Below are 18,098 nucleotides of genomic sequence, written 5' to 3'. Positions count from 1 at the left end.
GTGGCACTGGAATGCTTACTGTAAGAACGTCCTGTCTGGAGTGTGTGCAAACATTGCTCCCCGTCTGTTTTCTGCTTTGTCCATAAAGCTGATCAGCCAAGAACTGAGCAGTGGAGAGAACAGGGTGGTACTTCTGATTCCATGGAGGGGAGAAAGGAGAGGGCGGATTTCAGCCATGAGGGGAGGTGGAGAAGCCACCCTGAGAAAAGAGCTGAGCCACAGATAGAGCCACATCTACACTACAGTGACAGCATCAAGGGAGACTAGGCTGGGAGGAAGCTGGGTGAGCTTAGAGGATTAGGATAGAACAGTAGGGGTTGGGGATTTAGCTCAGTGGTAGAATGCTTGCCTAGGAAGGCCCTGGGTTGGGTCCCAGCTCTGAAAAAAAGAACCAAAGGAAAAAAACAAACAAACAAACAAACAAAAAAAAACAGAACAGTAATGCCCAGTGATCGTGCTTTAAAGCGAATTGAACAAACCATAGTCTCTCTGTGTAAATTACTGGGAGCAAGCTGGGTCAGAGGAAAAAACACCACTTACTTTAATGATATACAACTGGACACACAGTCACATCTCCCTGTGTGATGGGGAACTTCCAAACGAAACCAATAACCATGTCATAATAATGAGGAAACATGAGATAACTGTCCCGTGTGACATCACAAAGGCCGTGTAAATTTAGAAAGAGTGGCAATGTCCCTTGAGGGGCATTCTTGTTCTATCTCAAATTCAAATGCTATAGCCATTTATAATTCTCTCAATTGGTGCTACATTGTATGATACACAGATAACACAAATATCTGTACAAAAACATTCTGAAGCAAACAGCACAGAAATGCTGGTGTAACTTCTAATCCGAATTTCTGCAACAGGTGCCAAGACCACCTGGTATTTATAGCCCTGACCTCGTGTGTTCTACCCACCCTCTTCAGGTCGAGAAATAAGGACTCTGAGACATATGTGCTTAAGGCCTTGGTCAAACACCTTTGGCTGCTGTCCGGCTAGCTCAGACTCTATAATCCCATTCATTTGACGCTATTTTCTGCCAGGTGGGTAATTACCACTCCTCAGCTTCATGTGTCTGTCCTCTACAGTGTCCCTAAGCAAATCTCCCTCTCTCCTGACTGGTATTTATGACGATCTTCCTCGACTGTGCATTTGACATTTCATTTCTTCTTTTTTTTTTTAAGATTTATTTATATATTATATATACGTACACTGTTGCTGTCTTCAGACACACCAGAAGAGGGCATTGGATCCCATTACAAATGGTTGTAAGCCACCATGTGGTTGCTGGGAATTGAACTCAGGACCTCTGGAAGAGCAGTCGGGTGCTCTTAACCGCTGAGCCATCTCTCCAGCCCCGACATTTCATTTCTTCTTACACGCACCTCAGCAGGTCTTTTCTCTTTGTTGGGAGCAGTGGCCATACCTCCATTCCTTTATCATACTGCCTGGATTACCCTGCCTACCTAAAGCACCTTCTGAAGGATGAGATACAAAGCCTATGTCCTATAGCCAAGGAGAGCTGAGGGCAGGATTCTGGTCAGAGGGAGGAACTCTGGGAAGAGAGAAGCATGGGGGATTCACCACCCAGACTCAGAGGGGTCGGGATGTGTGAATCTGAGGAGAGGTGAGCAGCCACATGGCAGAACTTAGGATGGTGTAAATGGGATAACTGAGTTAGGAGAAGCTGGGACAGGCCCAGCATGAAGCCTAGGCCTCCATAAATAAATGTAAGTCTGCTGTCATTATGCAGAGCAAGGACAGGCAGGCAGGAATGTCCCACAGAAGCAGCAGGAGCTGGAGCAGGAGCAAGAGCAAGCAGACAAAGAGCAAGCGATTCCTTCCATGTCTTCACTGAGGCCTCCAGCAGAAGGTGTGGCCAGATTAGAAACGGGGAGGGACTCCACTCAAATAATCAGGATTACAGGTGTCTCTTCCTCCATCAAAGGAAAGGGTCAGAAACTGATCTTCCCACTTCACCTTAAGCAAAACCGCCTCACAGATGGTGCCCTCCATTTTGGGGTTTTAGTTAACCCTCCATGTAGCTGACATCAAACAATCAACATCATAGTCCAGGTCAGAGTTCTGCACCTACTCTGGGGCTTTGCAGCTCCTCTGAGCACTCAGGGCTCTGCCTCCTGCCTCCCCTCTTACAGGGCGTTTTCTTCCCATGGCTGGAAAAGCATGTAAAGTTCTTCTGGATGTAAGTGTGATGAGAGCAGGGCAGCATGAGACCTGAGAGCCTGGAGAAGCACAGACAGCAAGGAAGCCCTGGGCAGCTCAGCCAGCCTGGGTCCCCTTTACCCTCAGCTCTGTGGGCTCAGACTCAGTCCTCTCTGTTTCTTCCACCAGGAGGTGCTATTGGACAAGGATGGGACACTTCTCTACCATCTTCAACAGGTGAGACCTGGAGGGTCAGCAGTGGGAGGGAAGATGGGGAAAGGGGACACCTTTCTCTGAGGAACATTCTGGGTGTTTGCATGTCCTGGTCTGTTATAAATTAGTATTCAACCGTCTGAGTAGAATTTCTCGTCTTCATGGGGAATCAAAACTGATATCTGCTCAATTACAAAGATCAGCACACACTGTGTCTTCTCCCTGGGATGAGGCTGTGACCCACTGTGCACAGTAGGTCCATACAGTGAAAGATCTTTTGTATTTTTAATTTTATCCTGTTCTGCAAACTGTCATTTCAATACACTCTTTCACCGATATCTAACTTCCTGTTACAGAGCTCTCTTCACTGGCTGGTGGTCCACTGTTGTCTGAATAGCACTGTGCCCTCCGCCCCTGACCTCACACTCTCGATGTGTAGAAGAAAGACAGGCAGGATGATTAAAATCATATTTTTTCATATTTATTTTCATGACCTGTCCTCTTTGTGCATATAAATATGTAGGTGCACAAGCATTGGATCCCTTGGAACTGAAGTCACAGACGGTGGAAGCCACCGTGTGCTGAGGGAACTGAACCTGGATCCTCTGCACCAGCAACAAGTGCTCCTGGCTGCTGAGCCCTCTCCCCAGCCACCATTGGAATGTTTGCCTCAGGAACCACACAGCTGCCTCACAGCTGCTGGCTGACGCCATAGAGAAACCAGAGGCCAAGGAAGAGACAGGGTCAGTGCAGAGCTCAGGAGGGAGGGGAGCTGGGCACGGATGGGGTGAGACCTGAGGGACAGAGACACAGAGGGGCTGAGCAGGAGGAGATAGAGGCAAAGGGGGAGACCTAACTCAGCAGAGTGGCCTGTGTGAGGGCATTTCCCTCAGCCTGCACTGGACACATCTCCAGAACCCTGCTGGCCTCTTACACTTCACAGTGACTGCTGTGCTGGTTTGAATGACAACAGCCACACAGGCTCATGGGAATGAATCCTTCAAATCCAGCTGAGGCCATGTTCAGAGAGGATTGGGAGGTGTGGCCTTGATGGAGGATGTGTGCCACTGGTGTGTGCACTGAGGTTTTAAAAGACTTTCACTGGGCTGGAGAGATGGCTCAGTGGTTAAGAGCAATGACTGCTCCTGAGTTCAAATCCCAGCAACCACATGTTGATTCACAATCCTCTGTAATGAGATCTGATGCCCATTTCCGGTGTCGGAAGACAGCTACAGTGTGCTTTATGAATTATATATAATATAATTTTTATATAAATTATAATTTATATATATAATTTTTAAAAACCGACTTTCACTATTCCTAATGTCTCAGCCTTTTGCTTGCAAATCAGGTCGGGAGTTCTCAGCTGTTACCCCCGAAACCTCTCAGGACTAAGAATGAAGATCCCTGTAAAACGCACCCACCTGGAGCCACAGATGCATCTTCTGGGAATAAACACAAGGAGTCTGGGTCTAAACCCGAGGTTCAGAAGACAGATCCTGAGGGAAGAGGCAAAGTCTCCTCTTTACAGATCAGAGTCCTGCACTCAGGCTTGGCAGTGTGAGCTGCCCATGCAGGCAAACAGAGCCTGGTCTCTGTGGGGTCTGGATGGGGCTTGCAGACCAGTGCCTCCTCTTAAAGGAGAAGCGTCTCTCCACTGCATCCACAAGGCTTGTGTTGTGATTATATTCCCGGAAGTGGCTTTTCTTCTAGAAGACTCCATGATCTGACTTCTGAAGAGAAGAAGGAAGAAGAGGGTGGAGGAGAGGACACAGGGAGCCTGGCCTGCAAGTCTCTCCTGGTATCCTGGCAGCTTCTGTGTCAGAACTCGGAGACAGAGTGACAAACAGCGCTCTGCCCTGTAGCACAGGGTTCGGACAAAATCTTAGTCTGCTTCCATGAGATCAGTGGCGGGGCTGGGGATTCCCCATCTCCCCAGTTTCACTTCTGCTCCTAACCTGTTGATTCCTTCTGCCTGGATGACGCCTTGGCAAATCTCACTCCCATTTGTGTGCTGCGATCCTTGTGAACCAATCAGCTTCGCCTCAGACAGTGGTTATAAAGTTCACGCAGCCCTGGAGACTCAGAAGCGTCTGGAATCTCAGATGGCAGAGGTGGCGCACCCCACGCTGCCCCTGCTGCTGGCGGCCACCCTGGCCCCGACCCAGACCCGCGCGGGTGAGTGCGGGATCAGGAGGGAAAAGGCCTCTGCGGGGCAGGGCGGGGTCGGCCTTGGAGAAGCCGGGTCCCCGGGTCGCACACCAGACCCTCTGTCCCTTCTCCACCTGGGACTCGAACACTGCGCCCTGCTCCCCAACCGGCCCGCGCATCCGCCCGGGTTACCAGGAGGAGGTCGGGGTCTCACCGCGCGCCGCCCCTAGGCTCACACTCGCTGCGGTATTTCTACACCGCTGTGTCCCGGCCCGGCCTTGGGGAGCCCCTTTTCATTGCCGTCGGCTACGTGGACGACACGCCGTTCGTGCGCTACGACAGCGATGCGGAGAATCCGAGGATGGAGCCGCGGGTGACGTGGATGGAGCGGGAGGGGCCGGAGTATTGGGAGGAGGAGACACGGAGAATCCAGGAAACCGAGCAGTGGTTCCAAATGGACCTGAGGACCCTGCGCGGCTACTACAACCAGAACGAGGACGGTGAGTGACCCCGGGTCGGGGGTCAAGACCCCTCCGCGTTCCCACACCACCCTGCGGAGACATCCCTAGTCCCTAGTCCGAGGTTCGGGAGCTGAACCTACTGGGTCCGGTTTACCTGGGTGGGTGGGCGGAGCTGACCGCGAGGTCCTGCAGGCTCTCACACCATCCAGAGAATCTTTGGCTGTGACGTGGGATCGGACGGGAAACTCCGCCGCGGGTATGATCAGCTAGCCTATGATGGCCTCGATCACATCGCCCTTAAAGAAGACCTGAAAAAGTGGACGGTGGCAGACAAGGTGGCATGGATTACCCGAAGCAGGTTGGAGCAGACTGGTGAAACAGAGAGACGAAGGGCCTACCTGGAGGGTGAATGCGTGGAGTCTCTCCACAGATACCTGGAGCTTGGGAAGGAGGCGCTGCTGCGCTCAGGTGCGGGGGGCCGCGGGCTTCTCCTCCTCTGCCCTCGGGCTGGGGCTCAGTCCTGGGGAAGAAGAAACCCTCAGCTGGGTGATGCCCCTGTCTCAGAGGGGAGACAGTGTCCCTGGGTCTCCTGATCTCTCATCACAGTGACTGCACTGCCTCTCCCAGGGCCCAGCCTTCTCCCTGGAGAGTTCTGAGTCCCTCTCAGGAAGGAAGGAGAGAATTTCCTGTCTTAAGAGCAGGAGCTCCCTGCTATCAGCCATGGCCTCTCCCAGGCCAGGTTCTCTGCCCACACCCACTCTCTGAGGACACTGACTCCTGTCCTGCTGAGTGTGTCAGCCCTTACACCTCAGGACCAGAAGTCTCCTTTACCTCATAGGAGACATGGACTCCACTACACTAGGCTGGTTCTCCCGAGTTTCCAGAACTTTCCATAGAATACATTCTCACAGATCCCTCCCTGATGTGGGGTTTGCTTCTCTTCCACACCCCAATTCTCTCTATTCCTACAGTGGAGAATGGTCCCATGAGCCCTTATGGGGTACCCCAGAGGAACATAAATTGTGGGATTTCTCTTTGTTTTTTCTTTTTTTTCTCTCTTTTTCTTCTTACTTTCTTTTTTCTTTCCTTTTTTTTTTTGAAGGGATTATTTTGCTTCTAGTCAGGTTTTCTCTGCAAACACATATTAAACCAATTATTTTCCATTCCCTCTTCCGTTCTATGACCACCCATCTCATGCTATAGAACATCACATAAGGATGGCCATGTTGACCCACTGGCTCATGTGGATTCCCTCTTAGCTTCTGAGTCCCTCAGGAAAGTGTGCAGTTCTGTGCTGAGGGCACCAGCTCTCCCTGCAGCTCACTAGTTGATGACAGTTGAAGTGTCAGACACAAACAGTTCAGTGTCATCCTTGATTTAACTGTGTCTTGTGTAGATTTCAGTTTGTCTTGTTAACTGTGTGATTTCTTAAATCTTCCACACAGATCCCCCAAAGGTGCATGTGACTCTTCACCCCAGACCTGAAGGTGGTGTCACCCTGAGGTGCTGGGCCCTGGGCTTCTACCCTGCTGAAATCACCCTGTCCTGGCAGTTGAATGGGGAGGACCTGACCCAGGACGTGGAACTTATGGAGACCAGGCCTGCAGGGGATGGAACCTTCCAGAAGTGGGCATCTGTGGTGGTGCCTCCTGGGAAGGAGCAGAGTTACACATGCCATGTGGATCATGAGGGACTGCCTGAGCCGATTACCCAGAGATGGGGTAAGGATGGAGCCTTCTGTAGACCCTGAGCTGGTCAGGGCTGAGAGGTGGGGTCATGACCCCCACCTTCATTTCTTGAACCTGTCCTTCCCAGAGCCTTCTCTATCCACCAACTCCAACATGGAAACCAATGTCATTTATGTCGTCCTTGGAGCTGTGGCCATCATTGCAGCTGTGATCATTGGAGCTGTGGTGGCTGTTGTGAGGAAGAGGAGGAGAAACACAGGTAGGAAAGAGCAGGGTCTGTTTCCCCTCAGCTTCCTTTAGAAGAGTGCTCTGCTCATTAATGGGAAACACTGCCACACCCCTCATTGCTGCTGTCTCAACTGGGTCCTCTGTCAGTTCTGGAAACTTCCTCCTGTCAAGATCTTCCTTGAACTCTCACAGCTTTTCTTCTCACAGGTGGGGAAGGAGGAGACTACACCCCTGCTCCAGGTTAGTGTGGGGGCAGGAGTGTCCCTGAGGGTATTGGAGTGAAGCTGGAGATGCTGGGAGCTCTGGGAATCCATAGTAGCTCCTCCAGGAAATCTTCTGGGGGTCTCAGTTGTACCATGATATGAATCTATACACACACATACATATACATATTACATATATACATATACATATGTTTTGTTTTACCCTAGGCAGGGACAGCTCCTAGAGCTCTGATGTGTCCCTCCCAGATTGTAAAGGTGACTCTGGGTCCGACTGGGGAGGGACAATGTGGACATGATTGGGTTTCAGGGACTCCCAGAATCCCCTGTGAGTGGAGGGTTGTTGGGCTGTTGTCTTCACAGTGATGGTTTGTGACTCTCGTTCTCCAGCATGAAGACAGCTGCCTGGAGTGGACTGAGTGACAGACGATGTGTTCAGGTCTCTCCTGTGACATCCAGAGCCCTCAGTTCTCTTTAGACACCAGTGTCTGAAATTCCCTGTGATTCTATGGTTTCAGTGTGAAGAACTGTGGAGCCCAGCCCGCCCTGCACACCTGGACCCTGTCCCTGCACTGCCTGTGTTCCCTTCCACATTCAACTTTGCTGGTCCAGCCTGGGGGTGGGGGTGGGGACATCTATATCCTGTCACTCTGTGCTGCCCTGAGCTGCAGCCCCTCACTTCACACTGAATATAAGAATCTGAGTGTGAACTTGATTGTTCACATCCTTGACCTAAGTGTAGATGGCTTTTTGAATGGTATGTTTAGAGGTTTTTTTGTTTGGGGGTTTTGTTTTGTTTTTGACAAAACTAAATGGCAGATGGAGAAGCTTCCAGAATCTGTGTCACTAAGCTGTGTATCTGGTGGGACAGGGTGGGGCTGTGGGAGCTGAGTGTGAACAGGGCTGTGCCCAGGTGTGCTCAGTCAGTTCTTGTCTTTGATGGGCTCAGGCCTCAGCTCTGTCACCTCCAGGCTGTGCCCTCTCCATCACTGTGAAGACATGGGGAGAGTCTGTGATCACAAGGACACAGGGAAGGCCAGAGCCTTGTCCTGTCCCCAGGATTATGAGCCCCCAGGGCTGAAGATCAGAGACTCAAGTGGGGTCCTCTAAAGTGCAGAGTGCACAAGATGAGTCACTACATTTCCTCCCACCCACTTGATTTAGCTGCTAATGACGGGGTCGGAAGCTGCCCTGGGCTCTCCCTGTGGCCATGCTGCTGTGGTGATTTCTGCTTCTCCTCTCCAGTGTCAGGGAACTGAGGTATAGGAAGTGCCTTTTTTTTGAACTTTCAGAAGCACATCCACAGCTGAGATAACTGGATTAGACTTTTCAAAACCTATTTTCAGTAATGGGATTCTTAAATATGTAACCTCCCTTCTCATCCAAACCCCACCAAAGGACATGGAAAAGAAGTGTTATGAGGATATTGGAGAGGTGGGCCTGTTTAGAAATGGTACTCTGGGGCAAATTAATCTGCAGCTCAGTTCACAAGAATCAGCAATGGCTGGTCAGTTCAGAAGAAGCTGGGAGGCTGAGCTGTTTGCTATGTAGTAGTTCCTGGGGTCAACTTCAATCTCTAACTGACAGTACGCAGCCGTCCAGGTCCGTAGTGTCAGGATGGCAGACACGTATCATCAGCGGTGGCACAAGCCAGCAGAAACTGCCAGGCCTCCACCAAATCGGCATGAGTCAGCAGGACTGAGCAGGACCAGCAGGGAAGCCAGGAGAAGTTCTCTGCTGTGACTCTATCCACAAAGCAGAGCTCTGGGAAGGTGAAGACTGGAGACCAAGGAAGCGCTGCAAAGCCAGCTGTGCAAGCCGCCCCCACTGTCCATTGTGTCCTCTTCATTCTCCCTCCAAACAGCACATGTCCTCCACGAGTCATGCCTCATCGAAATTCCACTTGAGTCTTCTGTATCAGCCGACATATCCTGAAACTTCCACTCTGCCCCATCAGCCCACTGCAGAGGCAGCCAGTAAGCCACCAGCAAATCACCAGAAGTTTTTGGTGCATTTCACTCTATGGAATCAGGCGAAACGGTGACCCATAAACAATGGTAAGACAGCCATAGCATGCAGCCTGGTCGGCTGTCTGTTGAGTTTTAATTACATTCCTTCCAAACATCACGTGTCCCGTCACCTGCCCTATCACGTGTCCTGTCACGTGTCTGCCTTATCATGACATCTTTTCACCTGTGTCTCCTTCAGCAAAACCCATCTGACTCAACTGACTTTCCAAAGAAACCAGAAGTTTCCACTTAGCGAACGGGCAATGCTTCTCTCTCCTGTAACCTGGGCACCGCCCCCTGAAACTCTTATACTCCTGGACTGTCTTACCTTTTCCGTCTGGTGTTCTGGAGTTAACTCCCTGAAGTCTGGATCCTCCTGCCTCACCTCAGCATGCCAAGTGTCAGGGGTGTGTGTGTGTGTGTGTGTGTGTGTGTGTGTGTGTGTGTGTGTCTGTGTCTGTGTCTGTGTGTCTGTGTGTGTTCAGGGGAGGAGCCAGAGGTGCAATCTGTGTTTCAGCCCGAAGATCATAAGGATCGGTGAAAACCGCAAAACAGAGGATTTGGGGTGAAGGGGAAATTCCTGGCTGCTGTATGAGGAGCCTTCTCCAGCTTTCAAAGCTCACAGCCTCTTAGGTGATCTGAACCTGGACAGGCTCCTACTCGAGTGTCCTGCTGCCGCCTGGCGGCCTTGAGCGGCATCGCAGCTCCCAAGGGTCCTGGGGATGGACTAGACTGTACCAAAAGTCCCTCCAGACTGCAGGAATTGCTTGCTGGTCTGCGGCTTCACGTGCCCCCGAAGCTGTCTGGGTCACACTGAACAAGGGCCACACTAAGGAACCGGGTATCCCCTGCACAGTCCCCATATCGGATCTTTAGTTTCTCTTTCTTTTGTTGTTGCTGTCGCCCGGGATTTATGAGCTCCCCACCTCCTGACCCTGTCCTCACTGAGCTGCACACCTGCTGAGTTTGATGGGACCCACCCCAAGAAAGGATTCCGGGATTCTTTAGGATTAAATGCCTTTAATCCCAGTCCGCAGGAGGGCGGACGGCTGCATTCTTGGACCACAGAGCAAGTTCCAGAAAACCCAGGGCTGTGAGGTGAACCCAGGAGCCTAGGAGCCCCAGAACTGGCACCTGGAGGGGGTGGTGGAGTAGGTGGGAAAGTTGTGACAAGTGAGAAAGCAGCATGGATTCCCAGGGCCAGGTCTCAGTGAGCTTAGGGTCCCCCAGCCCAGTATAGCCAAGGCCCTGGGGTGTATAGGGTAAAGGAAAGAACCTCAAATTACCCTTTCTTTCCCTGACAGCTTCTTTCACCTCCCATGGTGTAGATGGGACATGGGGACTGCTTCCTGCCACTCACCTATGTCCCAGATCATTACTTTCAGGATGGGGTCCAGGCTGGCCTTGGGCTTATTCTGTAACTGAAGCAGCCTTTCCCACCAGTGCCTCGGGCTCCGAATTTACCAGGACTGCAGGTCTACAAACCAGCCTGGCTTTTGTTTAAGACTTGGTCAAGGTTCCAGGTGATGGTGGTTCACGCCTTTAGTCCTAGCCCTTGGGAGGCAGAGGCAGGAGGATCTCTGAGTTTGACGTCAGCCTGGTCTACAGAGTGAGTTCCAGGACACCTGGGGCTACACAGAGAATGTCCCCAAAGTCAAAGAACTTGGTCAAGGTTGATCCTTCACCCTAGAACCTGTGGGTCATGACCCCTTTGGGGGCCAAAGCACCCTTTCACATGGGTTGCTTAAGACCATCAGAAAACACAGATGTTTCTATTACTATTCTTAACACTAGCAAAATTAGAGTTATGAAGTAACAATGAAAATAATTTTATGGTTGGGGTTACCGTGAAGAGCTGAATTAAAGGGTCTCAGGAAGGTTGAGAATCACTGCTCTGGAAACTTCATACAGAGGTGGGGCAGAGGGCAGTGGGAAGGATATGGGTCACATGTAAATGACAAGGTCTGTTTTGGAACCAGGTCCACCCCTGCCTCGACACATGGGTGCAGGTATTACAGGCCCTCCACTCTCAAAGGACTGTGACAGCCACTTAGAGGACAACACAGAAAATCTCAGAGTCTGTGTGGATTCTCCCATGGCAGCCCTCAAGACAGTACACAGAGCTATACCATTCCCAGGCCTGTGGCGTGTGCCACCCTCCTGGAGAGGTAAAAACAGTCCTCACCTGAGCAACTATGCCACCCCTGGGCCAGAAGCACCAACAGGCCTTGGGCTACTACCCCACCCTCAATTATTTTCCATTCCCTTTTCCGTTTTGTGACCACCCACCTCATGCTATAAAACACCACATAAGGACGGCCATGTTGATCCACTGGCTCATGCGGATTCCCTCTTAGCTTCTGAGCCCCTCAGGAAAATGTGCAGTTCTGTACTGAGAAAATGTACAGTCCCTGCTGCTCTTAGTCAGAGGCACTGGTGAGCACTCCTTTAGGAAAGGCTGCATCCCCACACTCCTATGACAACTAAGGGCTCTGCCTGGGAAAATGCAGACCAGGAGGACCGCCCTGTGAGGAGTGTTTGGGAAGAGGACTGACAGCTGAGCTCACCCAGAGAATTCCACAGGAGCTTTGCACACACAGGGTTTACAGGACAAAGACATTTTGCACAAACGTTTGCCTGCTCCAACAAGGACCCATGCATCCAGGGAACAGGATACCTTAGGGTCTCATGTTTTGTTTCCAGGGCACCCCAGTGTCCACTCCTGCCCTAGAGAAGGCTGGAAAGTGCTCAGGCTCTGGCACAGGAGTCCTGCCACCTGCTGCCATCACTGCTTTCCCAGGTTGAGGTCACTGAAGAAACTGAGCTTCCTTCTGTGTTCCACAGGATGGGGCATCAGACATGGGGTCCCCTCCATACCTTCCACTTCAGTCTGCCCTGATGGTGGAGATGTTGAGGCTTAAATCTTGAACATTCTGTGGTGCTTTGCATAAGAATGGCCCTTATGGGTTCAGATATTTGAAGACAGTCACCAGGAAATGGGGCACTATGAAAGGATTAGGAGAATTAGAAGGTGTGACCTTGGTGCAGGAAGTGTGTCACTGGAACCAGGCTTTGAGGTTTCAGAAGCCCCTGCCAAGCCCAGTGTTGCTCTGTCTGCTGCCTGCAGATGAGGATGAGCTCTTAGCTACTGCTCCAGCCCCATGCCTGCCTGCCTGCCTGCTGCCATGCTCCACACCATGGTGAGAACAGACTAAGCCACTGACACCATAAGCAAGACCCAATTAAAGGCTTTCTCTTTAAAAACACCCTTGGTCATGGTGGCCCTGCACAGCACTAGAACAGTGTCTAATACACGCCGTATCATTTCCCAGTCTCTGTCATCTATGTCCCCATCCACCCAGCAGTCACCTCACCTAGAAGCCAGTTGGACCCTAATGCTCATTATGACCAGACCCAAGGCACCATGGCTGTCCCTCTGCTGATGTCAGCCTCCAGGTCTGCTCCGAGCAGACCAGCCTTTTTGGTCAACCTAGAATCACCCACATTCCAGAACCAGGGGTCCCCCAGCCTGCACTCAGACATTCAATACCAGCGGCTAAGTCTTCACCAGCCACAAGTGCGACACACTACCATTGTTGCCTGAACCCACTTTCCCTTCCCTTCTTGCTCAGAGGCAGCCTTTATTTTATATGACCCTCCATACACAGTAAATCTTACTCCCAAGGTCTGTTGGGGGAGGGGTGTGTGATCTTTGAGGCATTCCTTGGCTTTATGATTGCCACAAAAAGCCCCAAACCTTAGTGCCATGGTTTGATTAGCTATCCTTGGGTGTGTGGTCCTCCTTGTCCCCTTGGAGGACCTCAGCTTACACGGGGTCTTTATACCTTATCTCCAGTCTGCCCACCACAGACCCTCCATCCATCACCAGAAACTTGTTAGTGATCCTTCTCAGTCGGGCCCAATACTTCCTTGAGCCTTGATCCTCGTGGGGGTAGACGTACCCCATCACTGCAGGACTTTCCCCCTGGGTTAGGTTTCATTTTGAGCTCGATTTTCTCCAGCTCCCTGGTCTGTCTCTCTCTGTTCTCCCTTGAGGCTGTACACTGTGAGTTTCCATGCCTCTCACTCACAGAGTGGGATGTGGGTGGTTCTAGGGTTAGCAACAAGGCTGGTGTGCTCTGAGGAGTCAGAACATGGCTGGAGAGCCACCTCCTAGAGCTATAGGAATTCCCTCTACAGGAGATTGGTTTTATAACCCTGTCTCTACATTTGTGGAACCAGGTTTTACTACAACAGCTGGTCCTTAGTACAGATCGATGTCCAAAAATTTGCTGCAATTAATTTCCAAATTCTTCCTAATAATAGCTGTCCCTGCGCAGAGATGCGACCCCCGCCTGTCTCATATCCAAACTTTCTCTGCTCTGTACTGTCTCTATTTTCCATTCCTAAAAATGTTTTATCTCTACTTCTCTGAGTTCTTCTCTCAAGGCATCTCTTTACGACTATGCTATAAAGTGTGTCAGGGTTTGTAAGGTCATTGGGTATAGGTTAAAACCGATAAAGAACAGAACAGAGTTAAAAACTAACTGATTATATAACATCCATAACGGCTAATCTGCATTTCCTACATGTTAGTGTATTTGACTCAACTCTACGTGTAGGTATATGGATTAAACTCTTACTATCGCCACAAAGGCTAGGAAAGGTAGAACCTGACAAAATGGGGATCACAGAGAGTTAGGCTTCATGCAGGACATTGCTTCTGTCCTTCCAGGAGAATAAAAGCATCCAGCTAAGGAATCCAGAGACCACTGGGCAAATGAAGAGAAATGACAATTCATCAAGAAAAATGGCCCAAGAAAAGGAACCAATTGGCCAAGTGGTATTACCCACCTTCATCTCGTCTCTTCTGCCTTCTGTAGAGATAGGTGGCAAATGGTCTTTAGGTGACCTCAATCCAATTAAACACTAAAGCTGGCTTTGGGGTTGGAGTGTGGGTCTCTCCCTCTCTAAACCCACACATGCATGTTAAAGGAAATTCCAAAATCTTCATCTCATATCAGAAGAACCACTTGGTATGGGGCAGAGAAAAACAGACTATAAGGGACCAGCCGATTGCCACCGATCTCACAATCTTTTGGTTTTCCTTTATTGTCTAAGACTTTGTTAAGGTATAATTATTACCTCATATTCTATAAGAATATTGTGGGTACAGAAACTCTCCGTCATCATACCAGTAGTCATACGGGGTAGGAACTAATTCTAGAAATGGTCTCCATCTTGTTCCTGTGTGTGTTTTCAGGTCTCAGTCTGAAGGAAGTCACTAGAAACAAAGTTTGTGTACCTCGAATGTCCTTAAGAGATTGTGGTTCTCAAACTTTCTGAGATGTGCTGGCTAGGACATTTAAAATCTTCAGGTTGTCTAGCCTTCCTGACAGTAACCTTTTAGGTTTGCAAGAAGAAGGATGACACGGCCTACCAACGGCAAATTCACCTGGATTGTGTTACTGCTAAACACTGGGCTCGACTGCCCCATGCCTCCTTGGCTGCCAGGTCCTGGGCAAAGAGTGGGCGCCTTTGGGTTGACTGATGTGTTCTACATAGACGGGATCGCTGCTACAGTGACAAAGTCACCCAACGACCAGCCACAGACTGCACACTACTCAGGATATTCAAATCCCCGAGTTCAGAGGAAAGTGATGTGAACATTGTATAGAACTTGGAACTCAGGAATCCCGAATCCTGAGATTGCGAAACCCAACCAAGCCCCGCAGTGTAGAGAGCTCGGCAGGGACAGCTTCACTACTGAGAAGACAGAAGGGGATACAGGAGTAACATAGGAATAGTAGGGGATGGGTAAATAATTCAGTCTATTCTTTTTTCTTTTTTTCGGAGCTGGGGACCGAACCCAGGGCCTTGGGCTTGCTAGGCAAGCGTTCTACCGCTGAGCTACATCCCCAACCCCACTGAGCTAAATCCCCAACCCCAATGAGCTAAATCCCCAACCCCACTGAGCTAAATCCCCAACCTACAGTCTATTCTTAAATACAACTTTGTGTATTGATACAAAATTATTGTATATTTTTACAAGATTATATTAGCTTTGTGAATTGAAACAAAACTGAGGTTTATTTGATTACATTAGTATAGATCTTTGTGTATGGATTCAAATTAAGGTTACAGTTGGTTACATTGGTATAGATCCTTGGATATTGATACAAAAGTAACATTATATTTTGGTTACAACATAATAACTTATAACTATGTATCAACCACATGGCATTATGATACCTATGAATTTCTTAGCAAGGCAATGGGAAGGACTAGTCCTTTTGAAAGCACCTATTACAAACTAAGAAAATTGGGAAAATGCTAATTAATACTTAATCAAACTTTTGTTTGGTTTTGTTAGGTACTAGTCTTCAAAACACCTCAGACATCTACTGAATATAACATTTAAAGATGTCTTATTAATTTAAGACTAATTTTTTTACAATGAGATGTTTCCGCTCCTGGCAGCACTGCCATACTACTTCAAGGAATACGCTGAGCATTGAAGAACCTCCTTACAGAGTTTGCTTCACATGTGGCTGCCACTGGGCAAAAAACTGCCCTTCCTTCAACTGCTGACAGAATACTGTCCAGCCTGGACCAAGAAAGCACAGGAAGGCAAATGCTGAACTCTGTCAAGACTAGGTAGAGAAGAAGTCCCTCATGGTTCACAGAACAATCTGTCAGATGCTCTGGGCCAGTGGCCTGAAGACATGGATGCTCCAAACTTCCAGAAACCCTGGGTGACTGTCCAGGTAGCCAGCAGTCTCTGTCCTTCCTATGCTTTCAGAAGCTGCTTGTTCTGCACTTCCTGTCTCTTTTGATAACATTTATTCTTCTCAGGTCTCTGATGGGGTTGAAGACTAGATAGCTAAACTCTCACAGTTAAACCTAAATTGTTTAGGATTTAAAAATGTTTTAAGGGTTTTTTTTTAATTTGTTTTAGATTTATTTTAGTTATATGAACACACTGTTGCTATCTTCAGATACACCAGAAGAGGGCATCAAATCCCCATTACAGATGGTTGTGAGCCGCCATGTGATTGCTGGGAATTGAACTCAGAAACCTCTGGAAGAGCAGTCAGTGCTCTTAACCACTGAGCGATCTCTCCAGCACTGTTTTAAGATTTAAAAAGAGGTAGGTTGATAAGTGTAAGTTTTGATAGAAAGTGATTTGTGTACAGACCTTTGGACTCACCGAGCTTGGATAGAGAGTGGAACACTTTCTCCAAGGTTGCCAAATTCAAATAAGTGGACTGGACATTGTGAATGTGATGGTTACCCGACAGTATATAGTTTATTGATGCTGGAAAAACAGCAACTGTTCAGACAAAAAGAGGAGAATGTTGCAAGATACCTGATCACATTGTGTAGCCCAAGATTGTGAACTTGGAACAGGAAAATCCTGTCTCTGCTTGAGGAGTTGCACAGCCCTAAGAGACGCCTTTAAGCCAAGAGCGTTCTGTTCAGTGTGGACAGGTTGTTGTGGTGCAGCTCAGACTTACACACACCTTTTCTCCAACAGCTTTCTGTAAACGGTGTTAAATAAAATCAGCCATAGGTCAAGAGGCCGAGCATGGGATCAGAAGGCAGGAGTGGACATAGGAAAACACAGGAAGCAGAAAGGAGGGAGACTGAGGTGGAGGGAAGTGAAGGTGTGGAGAAGGAGCTTTTACCTTCTGAGGCCTTGGTAGAGTAGGGAGGTCTTTCTTTGCCTTGTTGAGCCAGCAGGTTTTCACCCCAAAATCTGGCCCCTTCATCTTCATTGGTAAGATGAAAACAATGAGCTTTTGTTTTTAAAAGCAACATACCACGGAAACAGATGTTTTAAGATAGACCATGTGTCTCTCCTCCATCTTGGCTGATGACCTCATCAAAATATACGCTTCCATATGACTGGCAGCCATCTTTACTATGGTTAAAGAGTCCACGCCCTGTGAGTTCAGGATCATCTTCAGATGACCACTTGCCATAATAACGGTAAAACTTCTTTGTTCTTGTGAGCTCATGTATATCATTGTATCACTTTGTAGACTAAAGAAGTACCAATAAGACTCAGGGATTTCTGATTGGCATACATTTTTCTATGAAGATAACAATTTAAAGATACATTTGTTACAACGTACTATATTTGTGACTGGACTCTGCTTTATAATATAGTGTATGTAATTATAAAAATTTAAGATTTTGAATGTCTACTTGGCTTATCAAAAGCTGGTTTAAGATGTTTGTCTAAACTCCTCCACCTTTGTTAACTGCTGAGCACCAAGCTGCTATAAAGTGTAGATAAGCACAAGACAGGCTGGATGAAGAAGGTAGGCATTTCACTCTAAAATTTTATGTTATATGAGCATTATATGCATTCATGCCTTTGCGATTGTGACAGACCCCTGGAACCATAATTACAGACCATCCTGCCTTAGATGTGGTTGTTGGGATTTGAACTCAGGACCTCTGGAAGAAGAGTCAGTGCTCTTCAATTCTGAGTCATCTCTCCAACCAGTTATATTTGATAAAGAAATAAGGTATACTGAGTAATACGTTATACATTTCTAAGGTCTATTCAGTGTCACCGTGACATTTGTGTAGCTTTGTGTCCTTGTTCACCTTCTTGGGCTTTAGCTATTGGAGAAACTGAGTCATACAAAAACTGTGCGATAAAAGAAAGACACCAGGCTCTTATGGGACTAAGGCTACAGCATTTCTGGTTTATTTGGATGATAAAGGAGCTTCACCTCAAATTACAAAGGGTCAAACTTAACAGAGACAAAGTTGCAAAATCTGAATCTTAGGAAAGTTACCGACTTACTGTAAACTGTTGAGGACAATTAACAATGCACGTCAAGAACAGGAATACAGTTTATTAAGCTCCTGTGTATATTTCCAAAGTTAAGCACAAAATAAGTTACTAGAGACAAGGGAAGTTTGTTCAGGTCAGATACCTTA

The 18,098-nt window shown here is 48.5% G+C and overlaps 2 protein-coding genes across 8 annotated transcripts in view; both read left to right on the top strand.

Moving 5' to 3' along the window:
* The first annotated feature begins 164 nt into the window (after positions 1 to 164).
* Positions 165 to 18,098, top strand: part of LOC147998478 (uncharacterized) — a 100,476-nt gene continuing 82,542 nt past the window's right edge. Inside the window, exons 1-4 of one of the 3 annotated variants that reach the window (XR_015645468.1) lie at positions 165 to 310; positions 440 to 1,049; positions 2,359 to 2,406; positions 2,906 to 3,698. The gene's annotated coding sequence lies outside the window, so the exon portion shown is untranslated. Of the gene's footprint in view, positions 311 to 370; positions 1,050 to 2,358; positions 2,407 to 2,738; positions 3,699 to 18,098 lie in introns of those variants that run through there. The other 2 variants (XR_015645467.1, XR_015645466.1) reach the window with 2 other exon arrangements.
* LOC147998482 (RT1 class I histocompatibility antigen, AA alpha chain-like) lies at positions 4,468 to 7,862 on the top strand. 5 transcript variants are annotated; one of them, XM_087598503.1, is made up of 8 exons: positions 4,468 to 4,560; positions 4,764 to 5,033; positions 5,187 to 5,462; positions 6,440 to 6,715; positions 6,810 to 6,941; positions 7,118 to 7,150; positions 7,342 to 7,389; positions 7,522 to 7,862. In XM_087598503.1, the coding sequence occupies exons 1-7, from the start codon at positions 4,488 to 4,490 to the stop codon at positions 7,356 to 7,358; spliced, it is 1,077 nt and encodes a 358-aa protein (XP_087454629.1). In that variant the 5' UTR covers positions 4,468 to 4,487; the 3' UTR covers positions 7,359 to 7,389; positions 7,522 to 7,862. The 5 variants fall into 5 exon arrangements, with proteins under 5 accessions (XP_087454629.1, XP_087454627.1, XP_087454630.1 ...); XM_087598501.1 differs by having other exon boundaries at positions 7,103 to 7,150; XM_087598504.1 differs by lacking the exon at positions 7,342 to 7,389.

The sequence above is a fragment of the Rattus norvegicus genome, chromosome 20 (genome assembly GCF_021556685.1).
Source record: "Rattus norvegicus strain SHRSP/BbbUtx chromosome 20, alternate assembly SHRSP_T2T, whole genome shotgun sequence".
Lineage (NCBI taxonomy): Eukaryota > Metazoa > Chordata > Mammalia > Rodentia > Muridae > Rattus > Rattus norvegicus.
Note: the sequence above shows the minus strand (reverse complement) of the source record. Positions and strands in the feature narration are given on the sequence as shown.

What these genes read in the sequence shown, in the direction of transcription:
- LOC147998482 (XM_087598501.1), top strand. Translation starts at nt 4,488, where the DNA reads ATGGCAGAGGTGGCGCACCCCACGCTGCCCCTGCTGCTGGCGGCCACC. An exon ending in CCCGACCCAGACCCGCGCGG is followed by an intron (nt 4,561 to 4,763) that starts GTGAGTGCGGGA and finishes CGCCGCCCCTAG; the next exon opens with GCTCACACTCGCTGCGGTAT. An exon ending in GAAGAGGAGGAGAAACACAG is followed by an intron (nt 6,942 to 7,102) that starts GTAGGAAAGAGC and finishes GAACTCTCACAG; the next exon opens with CTTTTCTTCTCACAGGTGGG.